At 48.8% G+C, this 13,226-nt stretch overlaps 1 protein-coding gene across 1 annotated transcript; it reads right to left on the bottom strand.

Annotated features, from left to right (window-relative positions):
* Positions 1 to 1,155: 1,155 nt before the first annotated feature.
* On the bottom strand, positions 1,156 to 6,481 carry Rassf10 (Ras association domain family member 10). Its single transcript, NM_001400602.2, is given in 1 exon segment — positions 1,156 to 6,481. A coding segment is annotated over 1 exon segment (1,524 nt). The 5' UTR covers positions 6,258 to 6,481; the 3' UTR covers positions 1,156 to 4,733.
* Positions 6,482 to 13,226: the final 6,745 nt, after the last annotated feature.

The following is a 13,226-nucleotide window of genomic DNA, read 5'->3' as shown; positions in this document are numbered from 1 at the left end:
CCCTTTTCAAAAATTTAAGGATGGGCTGGCAAAATGGCTAGGTGGATAAAGAGCTTGCTGCCAAGCCTAGTGTCCTGAGCACCACCAGAACCCACATAGTGCAAGAGAACTGACTCCCACAGATTATCCTCGGGTTTTCATACATAGGGTGGTGTGTGCCCCTCCCCAAATAAATAATAGGGAAACGAGTCTAAGAACTGGAATGATACATGGAAACTAAACTCTTAAATTAAAAAGAATTTAAAACTGAGTGCAGGTGCTAGAAAGAAAACCCCAGAGAAACTTAAACTGTTAGCAGCTGTTAATTAGCAACTTGGCCTGTGTGTTTATTGTGTTTAGGTTTAATTTTCGGTAAAGGTTTGTAAAGAGAAATACCATGTATTCATGACATCACCTTCTAAGAATCACTGTTCCGCTAGACTCAGATGAAAACGATAATTGTCTGTTTTTATAACTCTAGTTCTTCTGTTATCCTCTTTGTCCTGCTCCTGTGGAGCATTGGCCCCTCCCACTCTCACACCATTGGCCAATTCTGATAGGAGACACGATTGCTTAGCAGGTAAATCTGCCCAGAGAAGAAAGAAGAAAATGAAGGGAACACTATGCCCTCTTCCTTCTCTTCCTCCTCCTCCCCATCCCCTCCTTCTCTTCTTTACCTTTTTTTTTCTTTCTGTCTTTCTTTTTTAAAAACAGAATCTCATGTAACCCAGGCTGGCCTCAAACTCATTGTATGACTTTGAACCTTTGACCCTCCTCCTTCACTTGTTGAGTGTTGGGATAACAGTTATGAACCACCGTGCCTGGTTTTACATGATGCTGATGACCAAACCCAGGGCTCCTACCTGCGAGGCAGCGCTACCAAGTGAGTTATGCCCCTAGGCCCTGTCATGTCATCCTAAGTCTTATAATAAAGGCTTCAGTCTTGTTGTTGTGGCTTGAGAGCAAAGCCAGGGCCAGGAGCATTTACACAAGAGCTCTAGCACCAAGTTACTCCCCAGATGACTGAACACCTCTACCAACTGCCCCAGCTCGTTACAGGGATATTTTAGGATGACGATGCCCAGCCCTGACTTCAAGTCCATATGAATTAATAAGTTTTGATGAAACTATTTTTAACAAACAAAAACAAAAACCAATATCTAATGACATTTAGGATAAAGTACCTTTATGCATAGCTTACTTTAATTAGAATAAATTGTTTGAAACGCAGCGTGACAAATATACACGAAGCTTATAAATGTGTCTGCTCCTTAAGGTAAGAATTCTCCTCCCAGGGATCTCTTGAGGGGGAGCAGGAGGGAGTCTCCAAAGCAGATGCCTTCATAAAGGAGCTTGGCACAGAGTTATTTTACAGTAGTTAGAACATGGGTTAATGGCAAGCGCTGTCACAGAAACCATGAAGCTCAAGCGTGGTTGCTCACGGTATGGGGCCAATGCACACAGCAATATTTCAAAATTATCTTGCAACAATAGAGCAAACTAGGAAAACTTCAAAGTGCACAAAATGTACTGACGGGAACTTTGGCAAATTTTAGCAGTGACAGGCTTCGTGTGGCAAAAGCCTTTCTTTCCAAAATTTAGGTTGTTTCCAAGTTCTTCATCAAGACCGTGCTCTGCAGCTTTTTCTAGGGAAGAAACTATTAATAAAAATAATAACCATTCTTTTAAAAAAGCATTTGTGTGTGTCTGTGTGTGTGTGTGCGCGTGCGCATGCATGAGTGGATATACATGTGCCCACTCACGTGAATGTACATTGTGTACTTGTGTGTGGTCGCAGGTGCAAGACCAGGCACCTCTGAGAAGGTCAGGGGACAATTTGCAGGAGTCGGTTCTCTCCTTCCACCACATGTGACCTGAGAATCAAACTCTTGTCAGGCTTGGTGTCAGGACCTTTTACCCACTAAGCCCTCATCTCGTGGACCTAATGACCATACTTTATAGAAGGAAGTAAGAGCACAGTAAGGCTACATGGGATGCTGGGTTTGGGAGAGCATTCTGGATGGGATGCAGAGGACCCCATAGGGTCCATAGGATCCACACAGTGGATCGTCCAGAAGAAAAATGGGGCTGGCTGGGAAGGAGCTTATGACATTCTCTTCGCAAGGGTGCTGGATTACCATAAGGCCTGGAAACCATTAGAGAGCAGGAGCCCCTCTCACAGGGATGATGTCTCAATGTTGACTCACCTCTAGTGTCACGGGAACTATGCATACGCAGGAAAATGGAGCACACTCATTCATCAGTGAAACTTCAAGCCTACACATAAGGTTGTGACAAGAACTTTTCACAAAAGGAACTACTGCCTCCCCCTCCCCCCCAATTCTCCTTTCTCCTACTCACACAGAGAATATCTCACAGGAATAGAATTGATTGGAACAAAAGGAAAAAGGAGAAGACTAGACTATCCTTAGTCATAAGCAAAGCCCCCCAGCTGTCTGAAGAGTTTTAAGCAGGGCAGCAGCATCATGTGTTAGACAGGGAATGTTCTCCAAACCCCTGCAGGCCCTCCTCCTGTGATGTGGTGTGTTTGCTTTGCAGCTTTCAGGCATATCTGCTGACATCAGCTACCCATCAAAGTTTAAAATAATAATAGTCAAAAGGAAAACAGGTCCTTTCTGCCAGGCAGTCGCACTCTGCCAACTTCAATGTTCCTCCTGAGTTAATAAACGGCCAGGAACCACCTCCCCTACAACCCCAGGGGCAAGAGAAAAAAGCATGTTAATTTTAAAAACCACCAGGTCAGCCCATTGCCAGCATAAACCATTCAGACAGGTGGCATTTGTCACACTCTAATGAGGATTTTACCTCTGCCTCAAAAAGGAAGGCTGTCGTTAAGCTCTGTGTTACAGAATCAAATGATTGTCTGGGGACCAGGAGTTTCTTCTGGTGGAGTTTCTTTTCGTCCCTTCCTCTTTTGAACCGGACCAAGTGTGTGGATGTTCTCTGCCCTGGATGAAGCTAAGCAACAACAATGTAACTACACCAAGTAAAGTCTTTCAAAAAGTATCAATTAAGAAAAGTGTCTTTTTACTTGAACATCCGAGAATGGTCCCGTGTGTTATAATTCCACAGTGGCATCAGTGTGGGGACAGTCTGTGAAAAGGGGACATTCCAATAGCGAATTGAGGAGTTCGGGAGGTCGTGCTCCTGTTGGGGACCCTCAGACAGGTGATCTCAAAAGGGAAGAAATAGTTACAAATCCCAAGCCGCTGAACTTATCTTTCATGTCATTGTGGGAATGACAGCCAGCCACTCAACTAGTTTAGTTGATACCAGCCTTCTGTACCTCACTGGCAACACACACACACACACACACACACACACACACACACACACACACACACACCATTGTTAATACTTCCTCTGGACAGATTAGATCCACATTCCTCAGAAAGTACAGGGCTCCACAGGGAAATAGACTAGCAGGTTCCTTCCACTGGCCCAATAGCTAACTACAACTGATAAGTTTAAACTGAAGTATCTGGAACAATTACACTGAGTGGCCCCCCACACTGTCACCAGCTAGAGGAGACAATGCTACCCTTCTATCTCCCCTGCCACACGCAGAGGGATGTGGCCAGGCAGGAGCAACTCAAATGCTTAACCCAGTTTCATGTGCTTTCCCCACGGCTCCCTGCTATGGTCAATCTATTTGTTTACCCCTGGTGGCCTATCAGATTGCTTCATTTTTTTTCCTCTTTGGGGCCTTGCTAGTAAACCCTGCTGTTTGCACTTGAACACTTTCAGTTTACTTGAACCAGAACCTTATCTCCAACCCAAGCTACTAAAGTTGGACTCAGGTCTGGGTAAAATTCGTGAAGATCATAGTTGGTTTTAATAATGGAGCTGTATTTAACAGCTAAACACTGTGCCAAGATTCTTGCTTCCAAGTTGTAGCTGACACCAGAATGTTCTTTGAAAACAGCAAAGGGGGCCGAGGCAAGTTCCGCAGCTTCCCTTTTTAAACTGTAATTGAAGCGATGAGCAGCACACACCTGCCTTTGCAGCAACACCCCAAAAAGCCAGACTACACTTTTACCTGGATTATGTATGCCAGGATGTTATAACGCAAAGTGCTATGTTTGGGGTGAAGGTGGGGAGCCTTGAACACATCGTATTTAGTAGAGAGAAGCACAGCCTCAGATCGCAGTGCAGTTTGGCCTTTGACAGAAATAAAAGGCAAAGGATTTGGCACACGGGTAATTCCCAAACCTGAAGAAATGTAAACAGCGAGGATTTTGATGCCTATGGTTTTATCAAGATGTTAAGCAAGGCAGAGACCAATACACTAGTGCGTCCTCTTTGGCTAGTTTGAACACGTTTCCAGTCACAATTAACATTCAAGGAATTTCCTTTCCATCCAAGTGTTTTCTTTTAGCAGCACTTTATGACACAGACCACAGTTCTAGCTGTCATCGGTCCTTCCCATACACAGGAGTGGTAAAAATGTCCCATAATGTTTTTCTTTTCTCTTGTTTTGAAAATGGGCTTGGACCTCGTCACTTACCTAATGCTTTTTTTAAAAACAGGGAGGGATTCTCACCTCCTGACTCCTCTTCCCTCTAAAGCTTAGGAAGTTTAGGGCTTCCCTGTCCAGGACCCCCCCCCCTTCACACTCACTCTCCAGACCCACCCATGGGAACTCTGAGCTCACCCCCATGGCCTCACTTCATGTCCCTGAGCAGGCCAAGCAAGTGCATGCTGCAAGCGTCTAAGCTAGCTCCCTACAACTTCTACACAAGGGATTCACACACAGGGGGTACCGAGTCTGAGTCTTGGCTGTGCATGGAGCTCAGCCCAGTATCTGAGTCCTCATCGTTGCCGGGGCAACTCTTAGCCAGTCCGCGAGCCTGGTCTACCCACATTTCTGCACACGTCTGAGGCTGAGGTTCGCGTGAGGGTTCACCTGAACCCAGAGTCCCATCACGCACCACCGTCTGCTCAAAAGTACGCAAACTCTGGAGAAGGCCTTGAAGCTCGCGCTCCTTAATGTCCCTCTGCTGTTGGCTGTAATCCAAGTCCGCCTTGACGGCCTCTAGGTCCGTGCTGAGCCTCAGCCCGATGTAAAGGCTGGTGCTGAGCTGCGTCCTGACCCGCTCCTGCTCTAGCAGCAGCTCGCCATCCAGCCCGCCATCGGGCTCCGGTGACTCCTCTCGAGCCGCCAGCTCCTCATTGCGCCTCTGCATCCAGCGCTGGTTCAGTTCCTCCTGGATCTCGGCGGACAGGCGCTCCAGCAACTCCTCCTGCTGGGCGCGCTCCTCCTGCAGCCGCACCAGGTCGTCACAGCGCCGGGCCAGCTCCTCCAACGCTGCCGCTTGCGCCTCGCCGTCCAGGGGTGCCGCCGCCTCTGTCTTCTCCTCCAGCGTCGCATCCTCCGGTTCCTTTTCAGGAGTTGGCCGGTCGAGGTCAAGGTCGGCCCCCACTAGATAGGTATCCTGCACGTAGTTGACTCCATGCCTTCGCATGCGGTCTAGGTGCACCTTGGCCTCGTAGCGGTCTATCTCGCGGTCCAGCTCCCGGAGCCGCTGCACCTGCTGGCGGATCGTGTGATCCTGCGACAGCACCAGATGCACCAGCGTCTCCATGCGCTCTACAGACGCGCTCTCGTGGGTCCGAGGAGACGACGAGCAGGACGAGGCGGTGGACGACGACGTGGACGAACAAGGCGACGACGGCTGCTGCTGGCGCCTCCGGTTGAGCTTGGCCAGCTTGCGGAAGGCCTTGCGTACCACCCGCCGCTGCTTCTCCTGGGTCAAGGCTAGGCTGGGCCGCGCTGGGGCTCCCCGGGCCAAGCAGGGGCGTTCTCGGCTGAGCACTACCCGCGCCTCGGCGCTTCGCGGGCCGGCGTTAGGCAACGACGCCTCGCTGCGCACCAGCACGAAGCGTACATTCTCCTGCTCGTCGCCCCAAGCAGTCCAGAGGCGCAAGATCCGCGTCTTGTTGGGCAGGATGCGCTCAAAGCCGCGCCACTTCTCCACGATGCAATAGCACTGCGGGGGTCCACATAGCATGCCCTGGGGCATCGCGTCGTCATCGTCCTCGTCGTTTTCGTCCGGGGGTTCAGGCAGCCCCAACTGGCCCGAAGGGTCCTCCGTCAACCCCCGTCGCTGGCCCCGCCGCTGCCTGCAGCGCCGCCGGCAGCCGTCCTCCAAAAGCACCCGCACCACGTCCGAGCAGGTGGTGCGGCGGGAAAGACCGGACACCAGCTTCTCCTCCTGGCAGATCCACACCGATATCTTCTTCTCCGAAGGATCCATAGCGCAACCAGGACGTGAGGAGCAAGTCCGGCTAGGTGCTATTAGGGCGGCAGGGCCAGCGGAGACAACCTGGCAGCTCCAGAACTGAAGTAGAATCCGTGGCCCGGTCTCCGGCCTCACTAGCCTTTCTCCTGGACTGTGTCGGGCAGCGGGTGCTTTCGGCTCGGACGGCGGACTGTCCCAAAGCAGCGCGCCGGGACTCTGGTTCCAGCGGCTCTGGCTCTGCCCGCGGTGCCCGAGGCCTCCGGGTTTTGCTCCTCCCCACCTGGCTCCACCCCTTCCCGCCCCTAGCGCCCTGAGCCGAGGCTGAGAGCACCGCAGGCCGGGCGCCCAGACTAGCCCCTCCCAGCCCTGCCGCCTGGTCCGGGCCCCTGGCTCGGGTTACTGGTGTCCAGTTTCCTCCTCTCCGAGCAAAGAACTTCCGTATCTGTCTGCTACAAGGCCTAGACCCCGCACCTCACCAGGTATCAGCTCTGCGCCACCCCGGGCTCGGCTACGCCTTGCCTTAGTGTAAACTTGGTTGGAAACACCTTAACCCGACTTCCTCCTTTTCCAGCGTCCCAAGATGTGTGTGGTCTTGTGCCCTCTGTATATTGCACTTTGCGCAGACAGGGAAACTGAGGCACCCAACAATTTCTAGTAGGGGCGTTATGATTCATTACCTGACCTGCTCAGATTTGTAAGCGCTGTCTCTAAACTTTCCAGTCTTCCTCAACCACAGTGGAGTACATGATCAGATATGCAATGGTCTAAAGATGGTACCCAACTCCTCATAGGTCAGATCTATAGGTCTCCACCTTGCCCCTCCACTTCCCACAGCCTCCTTGACAAAAAAAAAAAAAAACAAAAAAAAAAAAACAAAAAAACCTTGGGGCCAAACCTATATTGATCACCAGTCCTGATTCCAAAGGGGAAACTGAGGCCGTTACTATGACTGTTTCTGCTGATGCCTGGCATTCTAAATGTGGTCCCGAAATGCTGAGAGTCGAGTATCAGAACACAAGAAATTCAAAGCCACTCGAATCGAAGCTTAAAATTCCTCTCAGTAAAAAGCTTGCCCTGAGCTTGTTCTGGGAAGCCCTGATCTGACAGCTCACTCCCCTGCCTCAAGACCTTGGATGCCTCATTATTTCTTGTAAAGTATCTTGGTCGATTGAATGATTCCTTCCCGGAACATTGGCTGAGGTCCCACTGTGCTTTAAGTCCAGTGCAAGAGATGTGGTGATGAGCCTCCTGGCCTGCCAGCAGCTCACCATAGCTCACCATAGCTCATCATAGCTGTAAACATTTCCAACACTGACTAGGGAAGTCACCATATATTAAAAGAATGTGTCTGGATGCTGCACAGCAGCCTAGACCCCATCTGGGAGATTGGGTACCCAATCTTTCCATCAAGGTACCATCTGAGGCAAGACAAAAAAAAAAACCAAAAACCCGAGTCATTTGCAATTGCCAAAGAACTGAGAGATGGGGTACATTGAAGGCAGAAGGGATCGGATATGCAAACTCAAAGAATCAAGAGGCTACAAGGAGTTAGGCAAAGAAGAATCTGAAAAGGATAAACTGAGAGGACCACGGTCAGGAAGGGTCCTTAGTTTCACACATGTGCTTTCAAATGTACCTGAAGCACAGTCAGACACCGGGGGAGGGGAGGCTACACTGGATGCTTTTACTTACTGTGATCCTTAGGAAAACTGGATAATACCTCGGAATCTTATCTGTAAAATGGTGATAATTTAAGAAGTAACTGCTATGATATTAAATGTCAGGTCCCGGTAAGTGTATAGCAGAGGTTTTTATTGAAAGGTTAGAAAGCTTGGAGGTATAAGATTTTCATTGCTATAAAATGGATTACCATGAAGCTGAAAGGAACACCCACACTTCATTCCACTCGTCTCAGGTTGACTGCACAGAGTGGCCCAGACTAAAGGTGGGGTGTTTCTGCTTGCAGAGTTTCGGCTGGAGAGGGACGTCACTTCAAACCCATTCAGATGTGTTTCCAGAAACCACTTCCCTTCCATGGTGGCACTGAAACCCCCACCTTCTTAGTGGCCTTCATCAGAACCTGTCAGCCTCTCATGGGTTCTTCCCATGTGTGAGTGTCTGCCCCATTTAAAGCAGCAATGGCAGGTCGGAGCCACCCAGTCCTCTCGGCATCTAATCATCCTGGCATCATCCTTTACAAACAGTGAGAGAAAAATCTACTTGAAAGAAAAATCTACCTGGCATCGGCAGGATCGTCCGGCAGACCCACCTGGAGAAACTATATTAAGGTCGACTGATTAGTCACTGTGCTGGCTACATTTATGTCGACTTGACACAGGATAAAGTCATCAGAGAGGAGAGTGTCTCAACTGAGAAAATGTCTCTGTAAGATTGGATTGTAGGAGACTTATAGGGCACTTTGTTAATTTGTGGTTGATGGGACAGGGCCCAGCCCACTGTGGGCAGGGCCATTCCTCTACAGGTAGTCCAGGGTTCTCTAAGAAAGCAGACAGACCATGGGGAGTAGACAAGCATCCTCCTCCATGGCCTCTGCATCAGCTCCCCCACCCCTCCAGGTTCCTGCCTGGCTTGAGCTCCTGCCCTCAGTGTTTTTGATGGTGAGCTTAACATGGAACTGTGAGTGAACTAAACCGTTTTCTTCCAAGTGGCTTTTCTCATGATTTTTCATCACAGCACTAGAAACCCCATCAAAACAGTCATCGTAACTATATCTGCACAATCACTTTGATTGTGTGATGTCACAGTCACCAGAACAACGACCAGAGTGGAGGAAGTAGAGAACCATGGGCCAGCTTGAGAGACTTCCCACTGCGGTGCTTAATAACATGGCCAGACCTTCATGTATGGGAACCATAGGGCCCTTAAAAGAATATCCCACCCTGCCCAGTGGTGGTGGTAGATCCCAGAGCTTGGGAGGCAGAGGCAGGTGGATCTCTGTAAGTGCAAGGCCAGCCTGGTCAACAGAGCAAGTTCCAGGACAGAGAAACCCTGTCCAAAAAAAAAAAATCCCACTCATGAAAAGAAGAGATGGTGGGCTCTATTGCTTCTAGAAAAATAAGAAAAAAAAAAGAAAGAAAAATAAGGAGATATGTGCATGATCATGTAGCAGTATTTCAGAGTGTGGGTTCTGGAGGTCACCTCAACTCATTTGCATTGAGGATAAGCTCTCCTGTCTTCTCACTCAGCAGTGGTAGATATTGGGAATAAAGGGCTCTGACTCACTAAGCACTGAACAGGCAGTGGTTCTAGAAGCAGCAGGCTCCAGAGCTGGGCACCTTCTAACTCAATTTCATTCTGATGCTGTCTTCCTGGAGGGATGCCAGGTCGGGAGCACAGTCCCTAAGACTGCCTCCTACCCTACCTCAGACAACAGCTATAAGCCCAGGCTTACACTGAGGGTCAGATGGAGGGATGCAGGGCAAGATGGAGGAGGAGGAGGAGGGAGAGAAGGAGGAGGAGGGGGAGGAGGAGGAGGGGGAGGAAGAGGAGGAGGAGAGTGCTTCGGTGTTGCCCTCCAGGGACATTTATTCAGCTGTCCAAAGTTTTCCAACCTGATCATTTGGGGAAGTCCTGTCATTAGACAGGCATGGCGGATGAAGGCATTGGCCACTGACTTTCTGCTTTTCTTTCCTCGTAGGAGACTGAGGAGCAGGAATTAGGACTGCGGCCCCCCGAATCTGGCTGGCTGCTCTCCTCCACCCAGTATCCATTCTAGAGGCTTCCCAAACATGATCTCTCATGTGCTTGCAAGGGCGTCCACAAACCAAAAGCTTGTCTGTCCCTGTTGTCACTCTGGAGCTTCTGGCAAGAACCAAGGACAAAAGAACAAATGTCTGGCCCCCAAAATGCCCTTTCTGCTCTAAATCATTTAGGAAATTACAAAGACTACAATGGCTTAAAGCCAGGAGCTGGTAAGCAAGAGGAAGTATGTGCAGTCACGAATGACAATGACATTCCTGCCGAGGACAGGCCACGTATAGGGTAGTGGTCTCATGAGAGCAGAATGGAGGAGAGTGAAGATTCCTGTTGCCTAGGGATGCTGTAGCCACCCGCCTATCGCCACACACTATGTGAGTCACGTGTCTATGTAAACAAGTCTGCCATGCTGCCAGCACTATGAAAGCAAACCATGTACAGTTACTACTCGATAATGGAAATTAAGAACTGTGTTTGCTTTGCATTTGTGGTTTGTGTTCTTAGTATACTGCACTCTTGGTTGTTATTTTAGAGCGAACTTGTACTTTAAAAAAACACAGTTGGCTACAGAACAGCACATTGCCCTGTGCAGGCAGCAACTCAGACAGCTGTTCACCGAATCACTCCAGGAGAGGCTTTCGTCTATGTTTGATTTTTTATCTTGTGTGGTTTTGTCTCAAATGACCCTAGCAGCCACAGGTGGGGGCGGGGAGTGGGTATGTGATCTGTGTGTGTGTGTGTGTGCGTGTGTGTGTGTGTGTGTGTGTGTGTGTGTGTGTGCCTGCGTGTGTTATCAGCTATATCATCTAGGTAGGTTTAAGTGAGTATACTCTGCAATGTTTGCACAATGACAGACTCTCATGTTACTGCATCTCTCAGAATGTACCCCTTTATCCTGTTGTTCAGCAATGTAAAACCATATATCATACGGACTGGAGAGATAGTTCGGTAGTTAAGAATGCTACTACTCTAGCCCAGAACCAGAGTTTGGTCTCCAGCACCCACTTAGCGGCTCAAAATATCTCTAGCTTCAGTTTCAGGAAATCTGACCATAATATCATAATAGCCAGAGGTTTTGTAAGCCCCTATTTTCTGATCTCGGTAAAGTATGAGAAGAACATTACAGAGTGGGCATTGTATGGAACAAAGCAAGGTTCAGTATCTAAAATACCTATGTCCAAGTTAATCACTGTCAACCTCGCTGGGTTTGGAATCACCTAAAAGACACACCTCTTGCATATCTGTGAGGGGCCAATGAGTAACCGAGGGGTTAAGACCCAACTGGAAATGGACAGCACCATCCCACAGGCTGGGGTCCAAAATACAAGTCACCTCAGAAGCATTAAATAAAGCACAGCACACGGAGGTGCACAAGAGCAATCACTGTTCTTGTAGCGAGTTAGTAGAGAGTATGGGGATAGAGACTCCACGGACAAGGAGTTGCCCCAGCTCTGAAGGTTTACCGCAGTTGAGCCAGGCAGATCTATCTGTCTGGGCAACAACGAGTCTCCAACATGTGTTGGCCACTGCAAAGTGCCAGCTTCAGAAAGAGTCATCCGAGAGGATCTTGTTTATATTTTAAAGGACATACACAGAGCACATGTGCATACACATAAGATCCTCTCCGTGATTTCAGGAGTCCAGGTACCTGTCCAGGCAGGCATAGGAAATGGTCCTGGTGGACATTCAGCTCAAAGTAGTGACTCCCTGCAGAGGGAGTGTTAAAGTCAGCCTACGTCATAATGGCTTTTATAAGGATTTAGTCATCTATCTATTCAGTCACCAGGAATAACTTTTACTTGTTTGCTTGCTTGATTGACTGATGATTGATTGATTGAGGCAGGCTCTTACTCTTTTGCCCAGGATGGCCTTGAACTCAAGGTGAGCCTCGTGCCTCAGCCTCCCAAGTGCTGGTATTATAGGCATGTGTCACCACAGACATCTCTGGAATGAATAACATTCAAAAATGGAGATGCTGGACTCGGGATCACTACCCACTGTCGGCTCTTCTTTATGCCTCTCCCTCGCCTGCCTGCATCTCCTTTCTGTGGCCCCAGCCACTACACAGCTGCGTCTGCTCCCTGCTCTCTGCAGGGCATTAAGTAGCAATGGCCATGAGAATAATGATGCTTCTGGCAGCGGAGGGAAGGCACCATGAATCCCACAGTGTGTGCTTTACACAGCTCTGCTCCTCTCTCTCCAGCGACACTTTCCAAATACATCTCAGCTCTCAGAGAGGTGGCAGGGCCTTTCATTAAATTCCCGAGTTGGCTCTCAAAGGTAGCATGCCATTCGAGCCTGTGGGCGTTTTTTCAGTCTTTTACCTTCCTAAGACCTATGAGAGGTAAGGCATAGGTCTCTTATCACGAGAAAACTGGGGCCAGAGAGGAGGGATTGGCTAGTTTCCCAGCTCACACGGCTCTGTGGAAGTTGGCATTTCTCTGGAACTTTCTGCCTTTCCAATCTGTCAGTCAAGGTTCACAGCCGTCCGGAACACCCCAAACAGGAACTTCCGACCTTAATTATGTTGAACCACACAAAAACGTGACTGGATTTTATTGACTGAATCAGGCTCTTGTAATGATTAGCTTCAAAAAACAATTTGGCAAACTGTGTTTACAGAAACTTGCGTCTCCTCTCAGACTCTGTGGAGGAAGCTGAGAACCACCACTCGTATGCTCCTTACGAACAACCTTTATCCAACTCAACTGAGCCCAGGGCTGGGGCAGAAATTCTGTGTTATTACTCCAGTAATATATGGCTTCTTACAGTGAGGGGAAACCTGGCATAGTGCTTTTAGTGCTTTTTAAATTGCAGTTTGCTGGGCTGTATTCATGGGAGTCCCGGCCTGTAAACCCAGGAATCTGTCTTCTCTGATGGTTATTTTTTATAAAGTCAAGATTAATTTTAAAACTTATTATCATTATTATTAACATGTGCGTGTATGAGAAGGGGGCACATGCATCCCACAGCACACATGTGGAGATCAGAGGTAGTTTTGAAAATCTGTTCTTGCTTTCTACAGTTCCAGGGACTGAACTCAGGTAGTCAGGCTTGCATGCTCTCGCCTAATGAGCCACCGTCTGGCCTTCCCTGGTGACTCTTAGGTCCACTCAACTTGGCCCAGACATATGGGGATCTAAGAACTCTTCATGAGGACTCCACATGAGAATGTGCTTTGTCCATTCTGCCTTCACAGATGACAATGATATACATTGATACACAGGATAATGACAGGAGCATGTGACAGACTAGCTCAGGTGGAAA

Source organism: Rattus norvegicus, chromosome 1 (assembly GCF_021556685.1).
Source record: "Rattus norvegicus strain SHRSP/BbbUtx chromosome 1, alternate assembly SHRSP_T2T, whole genome shotgun sequence".
In the NCBI taxonomy this organism is placed as follows: Eukaryota; Metazoa; Chordata; class Mammalia; order Rodentia; family Muridae; genus Rattus; species Rattus norvegicus.
Note: the sequence above shows the minus strand (reverse complement) of the source record. Positions and strands in the feature narration are given on the sequence as shown.